Source organism: Coregonus lavaretus (genome assembly GCF_964263955.1).
Source record: "Coregonus lavaretus genome assembly, contig: HAP1_SCAFFOLD_875, whole genome shotgun sequence".
Classification (NCBI taxonomy): Eukaryota; Metazoa; Chordata; class Actinopteri; order Salmoniformes; family Salmonidae; genus Coregonus; species Coregonus lavaretus.
The window spans coordinates 106091-126051 of record NW_028157683.1 but is presented as its reverse complement, the minus strand read 5'-3'; the positions used below and the strand labels follow the sequence as shown (position 1 = coordinate 126051).

General features: G+C 41.4%; 4 protein-coding genes and 1 long non-coding RNA gene across 7 annotated transcripts; 2 read left to right on the top strand and 3 right to left on the bottom strand.

The window, feature by feature from the left end:
* Window positions 1-232: 232 nt before the first annotated feature.
* On the bottom strand, window positions 233-1991 carry LOC311125071 (uncharacterized protein). The gene is made up of 2 exons (XM_084199144.1): window positions 1795-1991; window positions 233-1552 (listed from the first exon to the last, which is right to left on the bottom strand). Exons 1-2 carry the CDS (start codon window positions 1973-1975, stop codon window positions 525-527), a joined length of 1209 nt encoding a protein of 402 aa, XP_084055270.1. The 5' UTR covers window positions 1976-1991; the 3' UTR covers window positions 233-524.
* Window positions 1992-2930: 939 nt separating this feature from the next.
* Window positions 2931-4820, top strand: LOC311125077 (nuclear pore complex protein Nup107-like). 2 transcript variants are annotated; one of them, XM_084199147.1, is made up of 5 exons: window positions 2931-3055; window positions 3204-3364; window positions 3475-3600; window positions 3860-3973; window positions 4131-4820. In XM_084199147.1, the coding sequence occupies exons 1-5, from the start codon at window positions 3040-3042 to the stop codon at window positions 4215-4217; spliced, it is 504 nt and encodes a 167-aa protein (XP_084055273.1). In that variant the 5' UTR covers window positions 2931-3039; the 3' UTR covers window positions 4218-4820. The 2 variants fall into 2 exon arrangements, with proteins under 2 accessions (XP_084055273.1, XP_084055274.1); XM_084199148.1 differs by having other exon boundaries at window positions 3860-3983; window positions 4131-4210.
* A 7221-nt stretch (window positions 4821-12041) lies between these two features.
* LOC311125069 (nuclear pore complex protein Nup107-like) lies at window positions 12042-13940 on the bottom strand. Of its 2 annotated transcripts, none has more exons than XM_084199142.1 (5): window positions 13812-13940; window positions 13503-13663; window positions 13267-13392; window positions 12894-13007; window positions 12042-12736 (listed from the first exon to the last, which is right to left on the bottom strand). In XM_084199142.1, the coding sequence occupies exons 1-5, from the start codon at window positions 13825-13827 to the stop codon at window positions 12650-12652; spliced, it is 504 nt and encodes a 167-aa protein (XP_084055268.1). In that variant the 5' UTR covers window positions 13828-13940; the 3' UTR covers window positions 12042-12649. The 2 variants fall into 2 exon arrangements, with proteins under 2 accessions (XP_084055268.1, XP_084055269.1); XM_084199143.1 differs by having other exon boundaries at window positions 12657-12736; window positions 12884-13007.
* Window positions 13941-14875: 935 nt separating this feature from the next.
* On the top strand, window positions 14876-16634 carry LOC311125068. Its single transcript, XR_014612833.1, has 2 exons — window positions 14876-15072; window positions 15315-16634. It is a non-coding gene; the product is annotated as an uncharacterized lncRNA (long non-coding RNA).
* Window positions 16635-16683: 49 nt separating this feature from the next.
* Window positions 16684-18426, bottom strand: LOC311125067 (uncharacterized protein). Its single transcript, XM_084199141.1, has 2 exons — window positions 18101-18426; window positions 16684-17861 (listed from the first exon to the last, which is right to left on the bottom strand). Exons 1-2 carry the CDS (start codon window positions 18180-18182, stop codon window positions 16918-16920), a joined length of 1026 nt encoding a protein of 341 aa, XP_084055267.1. The 5' UTR covers window positions 18183-18426; the 3' UTR covers window positions 16684-16917.
* Between the last annotated feature and the right edge of the window lie 1535 nt (window positions 18427-19961).

Below are 19961 nucleotides of genomic sequence, written 5' to 3'. Positions count from 1 at the left end.
TTGACATTTTTTTCTTTAACTGCAAATTAACTTGTCATATACTGTATATCTCCTATGTACTGAAACACACATTTTGAAAAGGATTGTGATGTAAATGTCGACATGTTTTTCTTTAACTGCAAATGAACTTAATTGTGTTATATACTGTATATCTATGTATTGAAATACACATTTTGAAAAGGATTGCGATGTTGTAAATGCTCTTACCAAAATCAAAAAGGATTGGAAGCAGTTGCTTGCAAACATATATTTAATAGTTCCATCAGTGCCATGACACATAAGCACATAACATGGTTAATAGTTGGATATTTTTACAATATATCACATTAGGTTCATTAATAGCTATGAAAAAGTTATTACCCTTAACAAAAACATACAGTATAACATTAGATCAATTAAATTACCAACAAAGTTAATTCATATTTACATTTTTTTGTACATACAATACAGTAATATAAAAGTACTTCTATTTACAGCCCATCTAGCTTACTCAGGAAATATACAACTTCCAGTTGACAAAAACATCAGACTGGTTTGTCTCCTTTAATGTCAAGAGGTCCCTGATAGTTCGACATGAGGCAGCAGATGGCCCACAGCTGATTCACTGAACCCACTGTGGAAAGAGGAACAAGCCCATCCCAGATATGGTACTCCTTCACCCTCCGTATGGCCCTCTCGACTAAAATCCTCAGCCGGGCGATGGCCTGGGTCTTAAGAGTGTCCTCCCTGCTGAGCTGAGGAGATTTTTTCAGTGGAGGGATGACGAGTGTTGCCCCCACTTCTGACAACATCCTCTCGATCAGGAAACCCTTGTCCGCCATTAATTCATCTCCGGGCTGAAGTAAATGCAAGATCTGACATTTCCGTGTTATTTCCATGTCGGAGATGGAGCCTGTGTAGAGCTTTGATACAAATGTGATAACACCACATGGAGCTACACCAATCAGCCCTTTAAAGGTGGTGTGATTTTTGTAGCTCGAAAAGGTTTCTGACTGTAGTGAGAGGGAGGATGGTGTTTCACAGCGGATCTCGGTGCAGTCTACTATAACTCTCACCTGAGGGCAGTAGAGCTTGAACTTATCAGGCATTGTGGCCTGCACCTGCTCTCTTGTCATCCACACCGGCAGTGAGCCAAGAACCTGGTAAAGGTAGCTAGTCCATGTTAAAATGATGCGGCTAACTGTGGACAGGCTGACCTCAAAGATGGTAGACAATGTTTTCTCCTGAAGCCCAGCTGCAACACGACACAGAAACATAAATAGTTCATCAATAAGTGGAAGTTTTCGGTGAGGGCTAGGTGTCACATGTGCCGTTTGCTGTGCCTTAGACCAGTATACAAGCCGTGAAGCAGAGGGATAAACAGAATCCCAAAACACAGTGAAGACCTCCTTTGAGCTGAATCGTGTGTAGTAGCGATAGTCCTCATCTGTGACACAAAAATTAAAAAGGAGTGGATGCTGCTTCTTAACTGTCAGGTGCTGGATCTCAATTTCTAGGGACAACACTTGCAGCTCCAAATCTCGAATTCTTTGAGTAGCACTGTCCAGTTTACCTTAAGGGGAAGAAAAAGCATACATGTTGGTAGGTTAGTTATTACTCATATATCCCATCCCATTTTCAATAAATAACACTGAAGAAGCTTCTAAGATGGATGAGGTTTAAAACGCCAAGTCTTTTCACAGAGAGACCAGTTACTCCAAATCGTAGTATAAAATAGTATTTTTACTTAACTGCCATATACTTTTACTTTTTTTGCCAAACAGATACATGGTTACTCTTATTTGTAATACTAACCAGGAGAAGGACGGCAGGCATAGTCGTGATCGTTTGTCACTGCAGGCAAAGCACCCTCTGTGCTGTCAGGCATCTCATGATCAGAATCATCCAGGACAGCAACACCAAGACGCTTTCTTGCTCGCTGGTAAACTGACTCCCGAGCTTGTGAGCCGCCTCCTATATGTGTGAAATTAACCATATGCTTGTCATGATACATTTTGGTAATCACTTTTCAGTCCCTAAAATGACAAAATGTAGCAGCTATATTGCATCAGGATTAAATTATTAAACATTTTGTACAAGTAATATATTATTGGATTACAGTAGTATTACGTTTAACGCTGGCTACCTATCCTTACCCCAATCATTCCAGTGGAATCTAGACGGCACTGATCCCTGTTTAATACGGATCCGTCCACTGGCCGATGTGTATCTATCCTCAGGGGGAAAGTGCTGACTGCAAACAAAGGTGCTCCCACGAAGAATCTTAAAACTTGGTCCCTCATCTCTCCTGATCGCCCTCACCCAACGGGCACGTATTTCTCCATCAACAGGGAAATCGTGAAAACTCAGATACGGGAATTTCTGTTTGTTGTTTGAACAAAATGGTACACTGCAATAGCATCTTCTCGAAGATTGTGCCATGCTTCGGTGTTGGATGGGATACTGTTGCGATACAGACACCGGGAGAAAAGAAACAGCTAAATTAACATTCAGCTTTGACCAGGAATCAATATTTATCTAGCTATCATGCACAACAGTATTTGAATAGGTGAGTTACTATACATTCATGAATAAACTAACTGCCTAACAAAGGGTTAGATAGCTAGCTAAGTAAACTTGTTACATTACAGCCAGGCAGCAATGTAACGCTACCTTTTAACGTTATCGGTATCTGGTACTAAGTTGTTGTTAGCTAACGTTAGCCCACTTTTAAGTAACTAAGGCAGTGAACAATTATGAATTAACAATAACGTTAGCAAGTTACAAACCATTGCATATACGTAAACATTATTACTCTTAACTTTACTAATTTAACTTAAACGTACCTTTTGGAATTTCTTCAAGTAGCTAGCTTGCTAGTTAGTGGTCAACAGTTGTATTTTCGTTGAGAAGTCTCAGGTTACGGGCGAACGGAAGTGAAGTTAACCTGCTACGCGGAAAGGCGGAAGTTAGATGACGTCATCGTGAAAAGGGCCTATTGATTGGCTGGTGTTTGACCCCGCCCAGAGAGCTGAGGCCCTCAAACAGAGCAACGCCATCATGAGGAAGTTCCTGGGTACGTTACACACACACTCACGGTTCTGAAACAGATCACATGCCCATACAAACATTGCATTGTATTGGCTACCTTTTGAAAATCTCCCTCTTTTTCAACCATGCTGTTGACCCATTGCTATCTCTCCTCTCTCTCTCATCTCCTCCAGCCTCTAAGAAACACGATGCAGCCAAGGAGGTGTTTGGTAAGGTCCCAGAGGACTCAATGAGGGAGATATACAGCCAGTGGGAGGAGCTAGGCCTGGACACGCCCCTTCCTGCAGAGGATGAGAACGCCATCAGGGAACACCTGTGTATCCGCGCTTACCTGGTGAGGGGACAAGCTCTCGCAGCACTGTGATTGACTCGTCTGTTTATTAAACGTTTTTAGAGGGGACTCCTGTAGTTGTATAAGGTGTGTGTGTGTGTTACCCCCCCCAGGAAGCTCATGAGGCGTTCAATGAGTGGTTCCATCACATGAACTCCCCCCCTCAGAAGCCCAGCCCCCCGGCCCAGGCCAAGTTCACTGAGAAGGTGGCCTTCGAGATGAAGGAGAAGGAGTACCAGGTACACAATACACTCTGATCCCAGATCAGTCTCTGTGTTACGGTAGAACTGGTGAGGAGTTTAATTAGTTAGAGTAGCTGATCCCAGATCAGTCTCTGTGTTACGGTAGAACTGGTGAGGAGTTTTAATTTGTTAGTGTAACTGGTCCTGGATCAGACGAAGAACGCTAATGCTAGCAACGCTATTATTTAGCGTAACAGCCTATTGACTAAATTTAAAAAAAAAAAGGTGTGTTAAAGTGTGACCTCCTCTCCTGTAGATGGAACACGACAACTGGACCGGCCGTCTGGAGGCTCTGACTGAAGACGTGAAGGAGAGAATCTACAACGTCCTGCTGTTTGTGGACGGGGGCTGGATGGTCGACGTCAGAGAGGTGTGTGTCTGTCTGTATCTGAGTATTACCGTTAGTGATTGGTGGCGTGAGGGGCTCAGCGCTAGGTTAGCGTTTGAGCCTGTATTAGCTCTGTCTCCAGTACAACTGTGTTATTTCTAGGTACACATTATTACTTCTACCACTTGTTCTATTCCAGGATACGGAGGAGGACCCAGAGAGAGGCCACCAGATGGTGCTGCTCCGTAGACTCTGTCTGCCCATTAGATTTAGATTTAGATTTTAGTCATTTAGCAGACGCTCTTATCCAGAGCGACTTACAGTTAGCACATACATTATTTTATCGAACCCACAACCCTGGCGTTGCAAACGCCATGCTCTACCAACTGAGCTACATCCCCTGCCGGCCATTCCCTCCCCTACCCTGGAAGACGCTGGGCCAATTGTGCGCCGCCCCATGGGTCTCCCGGTCGCGGCCGGCTACGACAGAGCCTGGATTCGAACCAGGATCTCTAGTGACACAGCTAGCACTGCGATGCAGTGCCTTAGACCACTGCCCATGATGTCCTTCCTGTTGCAGACAGTACTGCAGAGAACACAACGCCACCAGGAGAATCTCAGACTGGCTGATATCATCGCCTCAGACCAACACCGCCTCTATGAGGTCTGTACTGTTAGTCTAGAAATTATATTTCTATGGTCTGCGCTGGAGTCTGACCTGGGCTGAGGGCATCTCAATTCAGTCTACAGTGGCTTCATCCTCTCCCCTCTCTGTCTCCTTTCCTTTGTCTGCCACCATCTGCTTCTCAAGTCTACTGTGACTTCAAGGAAACACTATTGAGATTCACCTAATAGTCTAGTGTGGCTTCCTCTCTTCCACGTCATCTGACACCTGTCCAGTTCTTTCACATCAGTGCTGATGAAGCGTTATAGCTCAATACAATATCAACACCATCTCACAGCATTATAGCTCAATACAATATCAACACCATCTCACAGCATTATAGCTCAATACAATATCAACACCATCTCACAGCATTATAGCTCAATACAATATCAACACCATCTCACAGCATTATAGCTCAATACAATATCAACACCATCTCACAGCATTATAGCTCAATACAATATCAACACCATCTCACAGCATTATAGCTCAATACAATATCAACACCATCTCACAGCATTATAGCTCAATACAATATCAACACCATCTCACAGCATTATAGCTCAATACAATATCAACACCATCTCACAGCATTATAGCTCAATACAATATCAACACCATCTCACAGCATTATAGCTCAATACAATATCAACACCATCTCACAGCGTTATAGCTCAATACAATATCAACACCATCTCACAGCGTTATAGCTCAATACAATATCAACACCATCTCACAGCATTATAGCTCAATACAACACCATCTCACAGCATTATAGCTCAATACAATATCAACACCATCTCACAGCATTATAGCTCAATTCAACACCATCTCACAGCATTATAGCTCAATACAATATCAACACCATCTCACAGCATTATAGCTCAATACAATATCAACACCATCTCACAGCGTTATAGCTCAATACAATACAACACCATCTCACAGCGTTATAGCTCAATACAATATCAACACCATCTCACAGCATTATAGCTCAATACAATATCAACACCATCTCACAGCGTTATAGCTCAATACAATATCAACACCATCTCACAGCATTATAGCTCAATACAATATCAACACCATCTCACAGCATTATAGCTCAATACAATACAACACCATCTCACAGCATTATAGCTCAATACAATATCAACACCATCTCACAGCGTTATAGCTCAATACAATATCAACACCATCTCACAGCATTATAGCTCAATACAATATCAACACCATCTCACAGCGTTATAGCTCAATACAATATCAACACCATCTCACAGCATTATAGCTCAATACAATATCAACACCATCTCACAGCATTATAGCTCAATACAATACAACACCATCTCACAGCATTATAGCTCAATACAATATCAACACCATCTCACAGCATTATAGCTCAATACAATATCAACACCATCTCACAGCATTATAGCTCAATACAATATCAACACCATCTCACAGCATTATAGCTCAATACAATATCAACACCATCTCACAGCATTATAGCTCAATACAATATCAACACCATCTCACAGCATTATAGCTCAATACAATATCAACACCATCTCACAGCGTTATAGCTCAATACAATACAACACCATCTCACAGCATTATAGCTCAATACAATATCAACACCATCTCACAGCGTTATAGCTCAATACAATATCAACACCATCTCACAGTGTTATAGCTCAATACAACACCATCTCACAGCATTATAGCTCAATACAACACCATCTCACAGCATTATAGCTCAATACAATACAACACCATCTCACAGCATTATAGCTCAATACAATATCAACACCATCTCACAGCATTATAGCTCAATACAATATCAACACCATCTCACAGCATTATAGCTCAATACAATATCAACACCATCTCACAGCATTATAGCTCAATACAATATCAACACCATCTCACAGCATTATAGCTCAATACAATATCAACACCATCTCACAGCATTATAGCTCAATACAATATCAACACCATCTCACAGCGTTATAGCTCAATACAATATCAACACCATCTCACAGCGTTATAGCTCAATACAATATCAACACCATCTCACAGCATTATAGCTCAATACAACACCATCTCACAGCGTTATAGCTCAATACAACACCATCTCACAGCGTTATAGCTCAATACAACACCATCTCACAGCGTTATAGCTCAATACAACACCATCTCACAGCATTATAGCTCAATACAATATCAACACCATCTCACAGCATTATAGCTCAATACAACACCATCTCACAGCATTATAGCTCAATACAATATCAACACCATCTCACAGCATTATAGCTCAATACAATATCAACACCATCTCACAGCATTATAGCTCAATACAATATCAACATTTACATTACATTTTAGTCATTTAGCAGACGCTCTTATCCAGAGCGACTTACAGTTAGCACATACATTATTTTTATCGAACATATCAACACCATCTCACAGCATTATAGCTCAATACAATATCAACACCATCTCACAGCATTATAGCTCAATACAATACCAACACCATCTCACAGCATTATAGCTCAATACAATATCAACACCATCTCACAGCATTATAGCTCAATACAATATCAACACCATCTCACAGCATTATAGCTCAATACAATATCAACACCATCTCACAGCATTATAGCTCAATACAATATCAACACCATCTCACAGCATTATAGCTCAATACAACACCATCTCACAGCGTTATAGCTCAATACAATATCAACACCATCTCACAGCATTATAGCTCAATACAACACCATCTCACAGCATTATAGCTCAATACAATATCAACACCATCTCACAGCATTATAGCTCAATACAATATCAACACCATCTCACAGCATTATAGCTCAATACAATATCAACACCATCTCACAGCATTATAGCTCAATACAATATCAACACCATCTCACAGCATTATAGCTCAATACAATATCAACACCATCTCACAGCATTATAGCTCAATACAATACAACACCATCTCACAGCATTATAGCGCAATACAATATCAACACCATCTCACAGCATTATAGCTCAATACAATATCAACACCATCTCACAGCATTATAGCTCAATACAATATCAACACCATCTCACAGCATTATAGCTCAATACAATATCAACACCATCTCACAGCATTATAGCTCAATACAATATCAACACCATCTCACAGCATTATAGCTCAATACAATATCAACACCATCTCACAGCGTTATAGCTCAATACAATATCAACACCATCTCACAGCGTTATAGCTCAATACAATATCAACACCATCTCACAGCGTTATAGCTCAATACAACACCATCTCACAGCATTATAGCTCAATACAACACCATCTCACAGCATTATAGCTCAATACAATACAACACCATCTCACAGCTTTATAGCTCAATACAATATCAACACCATCTCACAGCATTATAGCTCAATACAATATCAACACCATCTCACAGCATTATAGCTCAATACAATATCAACACCATCTCACAGCATTATAGCTCAATACAATATCAACACCATCTCACAGCATTATAGCTCAATACAATATCAACACCATCTCACAGCATTATAGCTCAATACAATATCAACACCATCTCACAGCGTTATAGCTCAATACAATATCAACACCATCTCACAGCGTTATAGCTCAATACAATATCAACACCATCTCACAGCATTATAGCTCAATACAACACCATCTCACAGCGTTATAGCTCAATACAACACCATCTCACAGCGTTATAGCTCAATACAACACCATCTCACAGCGTTATAGCTCAATACAACACCATCTCACAGCATTATAGCTCAATACAATATCAACACCATCTCACAGCATTATAGCTCAATACAACACCATCTCACAGCATTATAGCTCAATACAATATCAACACCATCTCACAGCATTATAGCTCAATACAATATCAACACCATCTCACAGCATTATAGCTCAATACAATATCAACATTTACATTACATTTTAGTCATTTAGCAGACGCTCTTATCCAGAGCGACTTACAGTTAGCACATACATTATTTTTATCGAACATATCAACACCATCTCACAGCATTATAGCTCAATACAATATCAACACCATCTCACAGCATTATAGCTCAATACAATACCAACACCATCTCACAGCATTATAGCTCAATACAATATCAACACCATCTCACAGCATTATAGCTCAATACAATATCAACACCATCTCACAGCATTATAGCTCAATACAATATCAACACCATCTCACAGCATTATAGCTCAATACAATATCAACACCATCTCACAGCATTATAGCTCAATACAACACCATCTCACAGCGTTATAGCTCAATACAATATCAACACCATCTCACAGCATTATAGTTCAATACAACACCATCTCACAGCATTATAGCTCAATACAATATCAACACCATCTCACAGCATTATAGCTCAATACAATATCAACACCATCTCACAGCATTATAGCTCAATACAATATCAACACCATCTCACAGCATTATAGCTCAATACAATATCAACACCATCTCACAGCATTATAGCTCAATACAATATCAACACCATCTCACAGCATTATAGCTCAATACAATATCAACACCATCTCACAGCATTATAGCTCAATACAATATCAACACCTGTGAGATGGTGTTGTATTGAGCTATAATGCTGTGAGATGGTGTTGATATTGTATTGAGCTATAATGCTGTGAGATGGTGTTGTATTGAGCTATAATGCTGTGAGATGGTGTTGATATTGTATTGAGCTATAACGCTGTGAGATGGTGTTGATATTGTATTGAGCTATAATGCTGTGAGATGGTGTTGATATTGTATTGAGCTATAATGCTGTGAGATGGTGTTGATATTGTATTGAGCTATAATGCTGTGAGATGGTGTTGATATTGTATTGAGCTATAATGCTGTGAGATGGTGTTGTATTGAGCTATAATGCTGTGAGATGGTGTTGATATTGTATTGAGCTATAATGCTGTGAGATGGTGTTGATATTGTATTGAGCTATAATGCTGTGAGATGGTGTTGATATTGTATTGAGCTATAATGCTGTGAGATGGTGTTGATATTGTATTGAGCTATAATGCTGTGAGATGGTGTTGTATTGAGCTATAATGCTGTGAGATGGTGTTGATATTGTATTGAGCTATAACGCTGTGAGATGGTGTTGTATTGAGCTATAATGCTGTGAGATGGTGTTGATATTGTATTGAGCTATAATGCTGTGAGATGGTGTTGATATTGTATTGAGCTATAATGCTGTGAGATGGTGTTGATATTGTATTGAGCTATAATGCTGTGAGATGGTGTTGATATTGTATTGAGCTATAATGCTGTGAGATGGTGTTGGTATTGTATTGAGCTATAATGCTGTGAGATGGTGTTGATATTGTATTGAGCTATAATGCTGTGAGATGGTGTTGATATGTTCGATAAAAATAATGTATGTGCTAACTGTAAGTCGCTCTGGATAAGAGCGTCTGCTAAATGACTAAAATGTAATGTAAATGTTGATATTGTATTGAGCTATAATGCTGTGAGATGGTGTTGATATTGTATTGAGCTATAATGCTGTGAGATGGTGTTGATATTGTATTGAGCTATAATGCTGTGAGATGGTGTTGTATTGAGCTATAATGCTGTGAGATGGTGTTGATATTGTATTGAGCTATAATGCTGTGAGATGGTGTTGTATTGAGCTATAACGCTGTGAGATGGTGTTGTATTGAGCTATAACGCTGTGAGATGGTGTTGTATTGAGCTATAACGCTGTGAGATGGTGTTGTATTGAGCTATAATGCTGTGAGATGGTGTTGATATTGTATTGAGCTATAACGCTGTGAGATGGTGTTGATATTGTATTGAGCTATAACGCTGTGAGATGGTGTTGATATTGTATTGAGCTATAATGCTGTGAGATGGTGTTGATATTGTATTGAGCTATAATGCTGTGAGATGGTGTTGATATTGTATTGAGCTATAATGCTGTGAGATGGTGTTGATATTGTATTGAGCTATAATGCTGTGAGATGGTGTTGATATTGTATTGAGCTATAATGCTGTGAGATGGTGTTGATATTGTATTGAGCTATAATGCTGTGAGATGGTGTTGTATTGTATTGAGCTATAATGCTGTGAGATGGTGTTGTATTGAGCTATAATGCTGTGAGATGGTGTTGTATTGAGCTATAACACTGTGAGATGGTGTTGATATTGTATTGAGCTATAACGCTGTGAGATGGTGTTGATATTGTATTGAGCTATAACGCTGTGAGATGGTGTTGATATTGTATTGAGCTATAATGCTGTGAGATGGTGTTGATATTGTATTGAGCTATAATGCTGTGAGATGGTGTTGATATTGTATTGAGCTATAATGCTGTGAGATGGTGTTGATATTGTATTGAGCTATAATGCTGTGAGATGGTGTTGATATTGTATTGAGCTATAATGCTGTGAGATGGTGTTGATATTGTATTGAGCTATAATGCTGTGAGATGGTGTTGTATTGTATTGAGCTATAATGCTGTGAGATGGTGTTGATATTGTATTGAGCTATAATGCTGTGAGATGGTGTTGATATTGTATTGAGCTATAACGCTGTGAGATGGTGTTGATATTGTATTGAGCTATAATGCTGTGAGATGGTGTTGATATTGTATTGAGCTATAACGCTGTGAGATGGTGTTGTATTGTATTGAGCTATAACGCTGTGAGATGGTGTTGATATTGTATTGAGCTATAATGCTGTGAGATGGTGTTGTATTGTATTGAGCTATAATGCTGTGAGATGGTGTTGATATTGTATTGAGCTATAATGCTGTGAGATGGTGTTGATATTGTATTGAGCTATAACGCTGTGAGATGGTGTTGATATTGTATTGAGCTATAATGCTGTGAGATGGTGTTGATATTGTATTGAGCTATAACGCTGTGAGATGGTGTTGTATTGTATTGAGCTATAACGCTGTGAGATGGTGTTGATATTGTATTGAGCTATAATGCTGTGAGATGGTGTTGTATTGAGCTATAACGCTGTGAGATGGTGTTGATATTGTATTGAGCTATAATGCTGTGAGATGGTGTTGATATTGTATTGAGCTATAATGCTGTGAGATGGTGTTGATATTGTATTGAGCTATAATGCTGTGAGATGGTGTTGATATTGTATTGAGCTATAATGCTGTGAGATGGTGTTGATATTGTATTGAGCTATAATGCTGTGAGATGGTGTTGATATTGTATTGAGCTATAATGCTGTGAGATGGTGTTGATATTGTATTGAGCTATAATGCTGTGAGATGGTGTTGATATTGTATTGAGCTATAATGCTGTGAGATGGTGTTGATATTGTATTGAGCTATAACGCTTCATCAGCACTGATGTGAAAGAACTGGACAGGTGTCAGATGACGTGGAAGAGAGGAAGCCACACTAGACTATTAGGTGAATCTCAATAGTGTTTCCTTGAAGTCACAGTAGACTTGAGAAGCAGATGGTGGCAGACAAAGGAAAGGAGACAGAGAGGGGAGAGGATGAAGCCACTGTAGACTGAATTGAGATGCCCTCAGCCCAGGTCAGACTCCAGCGCAGACCATAGAAATATAATTTCTAGACTAACAGTACAGACCTCATAGAGGCGGTGTTGGTCTGAGGCGATGATATCAGCCAGTCTGAGATTCTCCTGGTGGCGTTGTGTTCTCTGCAGTACTGTCTGCAACAGGAAGGACATCATGGGCAGTGGTCTAAGGCACTGCATCGCAGTGCTAGCTGTGTCACTAGAGATCCTGGTTCGAATCCAGGCTCTGTCGTAGCCGGCCGCGACCGGGAGACCCATGGGGCGGCGCACAATTGGCCCAGCGTCTTCCAGGGTAGGGGAGGGAATGGCCGGCAGGGGATGTAGCTCAGTTGGTAGAGCATGGCGTTTGCAACGCCAGGGTTGTGGGTTCGATAAAATAATGTATGTGCTAACTGTAAGTCGCTCTGGATAAGAGCGTCTGCTAAATGACTAAAATCTAAATCTAAATCTAATGGGCAGACAGAGTCTACGGAGCAGCACCATCTGGTGGCCTCTCTCTGGGTCCTCCTCCGTATCCTGGAATAGAACAAGTGGTAGAAGTAATAATGTGTACCTAGAAATAACACAGTTGTACTGGAGACAGAGCTAATACAGGCTCAAACGCTAACCTAGCGCTGAGCCCCTCACGCCACCAATCACTAACGGTAATACTCAGATACAGACAGACACACACCTCTCTGACGTCGACCATCCAGCCCCCGTCCACAAACAGCAGGACGTTGTAGATTCTCTCCTTCACGTCTTCAGTCAGAGCCTCCAGACGGCCGGTCCAGTTGTCGTGTTCCATCTACAGGAGAGGAGGTCACACTTTAACACACCTTTTTTTTTTAAAATTTAGTCAATAGGCTGTTACGCTAAATAATAGCGTTGCTAGCATTAGCGTTCTTCGTCTGATCCAGGACCAGTTACACTAACAAATTAAAACTCCTCACCAGTTCTACCGTAACACAGAGACTGATCTGGGATCAGCTACTCTAACTAATTAAACTCCTCACCAGTTCTACCGTAACACAGAGACTGATCTGGGATCAGAGTGTATTGTGTACCTGGTACTCCTTCTCCTTCATCTCGAAGGCCACCTTCTCAGTGAACTTGGCCTGGGCCGGGGGGCTGGGCTTCTGAGGGGGGGAGTTCATGTGATGGAACCACTCATTGAACGCCTCATGAGCTTCCTGGGGGGGGTAACACACACACACACCTTATACAACTACAGGAGTCCCCTCTAAAAACGTTTAATAAACAGACGAGTCAATCACAGTGCTGCGAGAGCTTGTCCCCTCACCAGGTAAGCGCGGATACACAGGTGTTCCCTGATGGCGTTCTCATCCTCTGCAGGAAGGGGCGTGTCCAGGCCTAGCTCCTCCCACTGGCTGTATATCTCCCTCATTGAGTCCTCTGGGACCTTACCAAACACCTCCTTGGCTGCATCGTGTTTCTTAGAGGCTGGAGGAGATGAGAGAGAGAGGAGAGATAGCAATGGGTCAACAGCATGGTTGAAAAAGAGGGAGATTTTCAAAAGGTAGCCAATACAATGCAATGTTTGTATGGGCATGTGATCTGTTTCAGAACCGTGAGTGTGTGTGTAACGTACCCAGGAACTTCCTCATGATGGCGTTGCTCTGTTTGAGGGCCTCAGCTCTCTGGGCGGGGTCAAACACCAGCCAATCAATAGGCCCTTTTCACGATGACGTCATCTAACTTCCGCCTTTCCGCGTAGCAGGTTAACTTCACTTCCGTTCGCCCGTAACCTGAGACTTCTCAACGAAAATACAACTGTTGACCACTAACTAGCAAGCTAGCTACTTGAAGAAATTCCAAAAGGTACGTTTAAGTTAAATTAGTAAAGTTAAGAGTAATAATGTTTACGTATATGCAATGGTTTGTAACTTGCTAACGTTATTGTTAATTCATAATTGTTCACTGCCTTAGTTACTTAAAAGTGGGCTAACGTTAGCTAACAACAACTTAGTACCAGATACCGATAACGTTAAAAGGTAGCGTTACATTGCTGCCTGGCTGTAATGTAACAAGTTTACTTAGCTAGCTATCTAACCCTTTGTTAGGCAGTTAGTTTATTCATGAATGTATAGTAACTCACCTATTCAAATACTGTTGTGCATGATAGCTAGATAAATATTGATTCCTGGTCAAAGCTGAATGTTAATTTAGCTGTTTCTTTTCTCCCGGTGTCTGTATCGCAACAGTATCCCATCCAACACCGAAGCATGGCACAATCTTCGAGAAGATGCTATTGCAGTGTACCATTTTGTTCAAACAACAAACAGAAATTCCCGTATCTGAGTTTTCACGATTTCCCTGTTGATGGAGAAATACGTGCCCGTTGGGTGAGGGCGATCAGGAGAGATGAGGGACCAAGTTTTAAGATTCTTCGTGGGAGCACCTTTGTTTGCAGTCAGCACTTTCCCCCTGAGGATAGATACACATCGGCCAGTGGACGGATCCGTATTAAACAGGGATCAGTGCCGTCTAGATTCCACTGGAATGATTGGGGTAAGGATAGGTAGACAGCGTTAAACGTAATACTACTGTAATCCAATAATATATTACTTGTACAAAATGTTTAATAATTTAATCCTGATGCAATATAGCTGCTACATTTTGTCATTTTAGGGACTGAAAAGTGATTACCAAAATGTATCATGACAAGCATATGGTTAATTTCACACATATAGGAGGCGGCTCACAAGCTCGGGAGTCAGTTTACCAGCGAGCAAGAAAGCGTCTTGGTGTTGCTGTCCTGGATGATTCTGATCATGAGATGCCTGACAGCACAGAGGGTGCTTTGCCTGCAGTGACAAACGATCACGACTATGCCTGCCGTCCTTCTCCTGGTTAGTATTACAAATAAGAGTAACCATGTATCTGTTTGGCAAAAAAAGTAAAAGTATATGGCAGTTAAGTAAAAATACTATTTTATACTACGATTTGGAGTAACTGGTCTCTCTGTGAAAAGACTTGGCGTTTTAAACCTCATCCATCTTAGAAGCTTCTTCAGTGTTATTTATTGAAAATGGGATGGGATAGATGAGTAATAACTAACCTACCAACATGTATGCTTTTTCTTCCCCTTAAGGTAAACTGGACAGTGCTACTCAAAGAATTCGAGATTTGGAGCTGCAAGTGTTGTCCCTAGAAATTGAGATCCAGCACCTGACAGTTAAGAAGCAGCATCCACTCCTTTTTAATTTTTGTGTCACAGATGAGGACTATCGCTACTACACACGATTCAGCTCAAAGGAGGTCTTCACTGTGTTTTGGGATTCTGTTTATCCCTCTGCTTCACGGCTTGTATACTGGTCTAAGGCACAGCAAACGGCACATGTGACACCTAGCCCTCACCGAAAACTTCCACTTATTGATGAACTATTTATGTTTCTGTGTCGTGTTGCAGCTGGGCTTCAGGAGAAAACATTGTCTACCATCTTTGAGGTCAGCCTGTCCACAGTTAGCCGCATCATTTTAACATGGACTAGCTACCTTTACCAGGTTCTTGGCTCACTGCCGGTGTGGATGACAAGAGAGCAGGTGCAGGCCACAATGCCTGATAAGTTCAAGCTCTACTGCCCTCAGGTGAGAGTTATAGTAGACTGCACCGAGATCCGCTGTGAAACACCATCCTCCCTCTCACTACAGTCAGAAACCTTTTCGAGCTACAAAAATCACACCACCTTTAAAGGGCTGATTGGTGTAGCTCCATGTGGTGTTATCACATTTGTATCAAAGCTCTACACAGGCTCCATCTCCGACATGGAAATAACACGGAAATGTCAGATCTTGCATTTACTTCAGCCCGGAGATGAATTAATGGCGGACAAGGGTTTCCTGATCGAGAGGATGTTGTCAGAAGTGGGGGCAACACTCGTCATCCCTCCACTGAAAAAATCTCCTCAGCTCAGCAGGGAGGACACTCTTAAGACCCAGGCCATCGCCCGGCTGAGGATTTTAGTCGAGAGGGCCATACGGAGGGTGAAGGAGTACCATATCTGGGATGGGCTTGTTCCTCTTTCCACAGTGGGTTCAGTGAATCAGCTGTGGGCCATCTGCTGCCTCATGTCGAACTATCAGGGACCTCTTGACATTAAAGGAGACAAACCAGTCTGATGTTTTTGTCAACTGGAAGTTGTATATTTCCTGAGTAAGCTAGATGGGCTGTAAATAGAAGTACTTTTATATTACTGTATTGTATGTACAAAAAAATGTAAATATGAATTAACTTTGTTGGTAATTTAATTGATCTAATGTTATACTGTATGTTTTTGTTAAGGGTAATAACTTTTTCATAGCTATTAATGAACCTAATGTGATATATTGTAAAAATATCCAACTATTAACCATGTTATGTGCTTATGTGTCATGGCACTGATGGAACTATTAAATATATGTTTGCAAGCAACTGCTTCCAATCCTTTTTGATTTTGGTAAGAGCATTTACAACATCGCAATCCTTTTCAAAATTTGTATTTCAATACATAGATATACAGTATATAACACAATTAAGTTCATTTGCAGTTAAAGAAAAACATGTCGACATTTACATCACAATCCTTTTCAAAATGTGTGTTTCAGTACATAGGAGATATACAGTATATGACAAGTTAATTTGCAGTTAAAGAAAAAAATGTCAAAGGTTCACCTTCCACATTTACCTTAACACTATTTACACATAAAATTCTGCCTTATGTTTTATAACTTAAGAAGACATCCATGTAGATGTTATAATAGAAATGATCAAGCTTCTGTCGCATTGAGTGGATAATCTCCTCATCCCTAAAGATTCTCTCAACTGTGAAGTCAGTGCGGGTATCTGTAATGAAGTCACACCACTGAAGTCCGCTTAAGGCGAGTTGGCCTTGAACCTGATAGTAGTATTTGTGGCTCTTCTTAAGGCAGGCCTGGCCTTTAACTGTGATCAGGTGTTTAACTTGGGTAACATTTTCAACATCGCAACTCTTAACCTCAGCAAGACCAAATGGTGGTGCTTCTGTTGGGCAGAAGACTTTAGCATCCGGGCTGGCTGCAAGGTGAGGTGAATCAGGGTGGATGATGACCCCGCATTGTTTCAGAGAGACATCACAAAAATCAGAATATTGCCTCAGTATCTCAGGTTCCAGATCCAACCCTCTTCTCATAGCAGCTGTCTGAGGAGTTCCTCTCAGAATGCGGGTTGCCAAAGCCTTGGCAGACAACTCCCCACGAACATGGCATATTTCACGGAATCTGCTGGCTGTCAGTCGGGGTTTGCGTACCTGGCTCCACAGCTGGCATTCTGACTGCATTCTTGTTTCTGCTTCAATAGCAGCAGACATCTCCTCTGACACAATCAGGCTGTCCAAATGACATTGTTGTATGTAGTTGGGCTCAAAATCAATGGGAAATTTAAAGTTGTAACCTTCAATAGGCAACTGAGGAAACTCACTGGCACCAGGGTGTTTAATAATATCTCTACTTAATTCTAGAGGGCACTGGTAAGAAAGCACAGACCCAAATGGCACAGGGCCAAATTTAGAGTCCACCAAATTAAGGCCCTCAAGCCCGTGCAGCAATTTGCAAATCCCTGGTTGTGGACGGATGTCTTTCAGTTTCTCAGCACTGGCCATGACGTGAGGATCCGGAATAGGCCCTGGCATGAAAGTGAGATATGTCAAGTTTAGATTTCATTAAATGCCACCTTATCTTTTTCACTAAAAAAGACAACCACACTCATCCAGTCTCGTACATGCTTCTAATACAAATAAAGAAATATCCACTGAAAGTCTATATAAAAAGTAACAAATAATAATCACTTTTATGTTTGTATTATTTTAGAAATGCACTAAAGTCTTTGTGCTCTAGTACAGGCGGGGGCTCATTCAGACTCACCATCATAGGCTCGGTACAGTGTGCACTTCACTCCAGCTCTGACACTTGTTTTTTTCTTAGCCGCTGGTTTACACACCGCCATATCATTGGTGGCCTCTGGTACAATTCCCTGTGATATAATAATGATGAACAATACATTGTCAAAAGTCAATACAAACTGCAAAGTTCTGCATCAGTGTAACAAATAATATCTGACCTGTGTCCTAGGCCGGTGCCAGGTCTGCAGTGCGCTGGTGCATGACAGAGGCAATGGCACTGTCTTAAAGCCCATGGTAACATAGTGAGCACTTTGAAAAAGAAGTGCTACTATGTGATTACATAGTGCTTTCCCAGCAGAGCAGGAACATGACATGTGATTGAGTACCACAGGAACCTCTGCAGAGTCTAGTGTAACCTGTTCATAGAGACATAACAATTAGTGCTGTACTTACAAAACATTTTTTCTGCGTTTCATTATAAACTACTGTACACAATTTTCAAAACCCAATTTCTTTTTTTAATTAAGAAAAATTGGCTGTTCTGAAACCTTTGACAAGTAGTGCCAACACTTATCGAAAATTTGAACATTTTGAGTTATCACAGAATCTTTCCCAGTCTTTATTGCCGTCAACAACCCACATCGGTTTGTAAGAATTTCGTTGTGTATTAAGTTTAATGATACAAAATCAGAGCTCAGACTGAGAAACAAACTGATCCACAGTGGAACTTTGTGGAATCATTCTTATTAAATCTGCAACCGCAGCAAAACACAACAAAAAGAAAACTTATCTATCTTAACCTATCTTATCATAATGTTAGAGAACTGTTTATCTGAGAAACCTGAAGCCGATGAGCCTCCTCATTTTTCTTCATGGACCTGTAACATCGCCCTCTCACTGTCACCTCACCGTTAACTACACTTGAGACTGTTTCAATACAGTGATTGGGAGAAAGGGCGCAGCATTAGCCATTAATACATTACTGACTCTTATCTTACGGTCGATACAAACAGCAGTAATATTAAAAAGAGGCTGCAAAACAGAAACTCGTCAGCTCATAACCTTCGCTAGCATAGGGCTAATTTAAGCTAAATAAAGATAAACACGTACCTTCATAATCAAACAGGTAACCTTCAACGAAGAACTTGTAGCCTTTATCAAGCTTCGATCTTGAAGTAAGGGACCACTTGTCAGCAAGTCGTTCTACGTCGTTAAGTCGTATTGGTGGCAGATGTGAAAGGGACTGGGTGAACTCCATAATGATGTGCTACTAGCTAAGCGTTCCTAAGCGACACCGGATGTAAACATAACCTGCATCGCGGCAGAACGGAAGTTGTCTGACGTCACGTGAAAAGGGCCTATCACATCAATCTTCCTCTGGTCCTCCTGGGGGGGGTAGGGAGGTACAGGGTTAACATGACCACATGGTCCTCCTGGGGGGGGGGGGGGTAGGGAGGTACAGGGTTAACATGACCACATGGTCCTCCTGGGGGGGGGGGGGTAGGGAGGTACAGGGTTAACATGACCACATGGTCCTCCTGGGGGGGGGGGGGGGGGGTACAGGGTTAACATGACCACATGGTCCTCCTGGGGGGGGTAGGGAGGTACAGGGTTAACATGACCACATGGTCCTCCTGGGGGGGGGGGGGGGGGGGGTACAGGGTTAACATGACCACATGGTCCTCCTGGGGGGGGGGGGTAGGGAGGTACAGGGTTAACATGACCACATGGTCCTCCTGGGGGGGGTAGGGAGGTACAGGGTTAACATGACCACATGGTCCTCCTGGGGGGGGTAGGGAGGTACAGGGTTAACATGACCACATGGTCCTCCTGGGGGGGGGGGGGTAGGGAGGTACAGGGTTAACATGACCACATGGTCCTCC

Coding starts and splice junctions, on each gene's coding strand:
- LOC311125071 (XM_084199144.1), bottom strand. CDS start 1,975: ATGGTTAATTTCACACATATAGGAGGCGGCTCACAAGCTCGGGAGTCA. Junction 1,553..1,794: donor TGCCTGCCGTCCTTCTCCTG/GTTAGTATTACA, acceptor CTTCCCCTTAAG/GTAAACTGGACAGTGCTACT.
- LOC311125077 (XM_084199147.1), top strand. Junction 3,365..3,474: donor TGTGTATCCGCGCTTACCTG/GTGAGGGGACAA, acceptor TACCCCCCCCAG/GAAGCTCATGAGGCGTTCAA. Junction 3,601..3,859: donor TGAAGGAGAAGGAGTACCAG/GTACACAATACA, acceptor CCTCTCCTGTAG/ATGGAACACGACAACTGGAC.
- LOC311125069 (XM_084199142.1), bottom strand. Junction 13,008..13,266: donor TGAAGGAGAAGGAGTACCAG/GTACACAATACA, acceptor CCTCTCCTGTAG/ATGGAACACGACAACTGGAC. Junction 12,737..12,893: donor GGATGGTCGACGTCAGAGAG/GTGTGTGTCTGT, acceptor GTTCTATTCCAG/GATACGGAGGAGGACCCAGA.
- LOC311125067 (XM_084199141.1), bottom strand. CDS start 18,182: ATGGCGGTGTGTAAACCAGCGGCTAAGAAAAAAACAAGTGTCAGAGCT. Junction 17,862..18,100: donor ACTGTACCGAGCCTATGATG/GTGAGTCTGAAT, acceptor CTTTCATGCCAG/GGCCTATTCCGGATCCTCAC.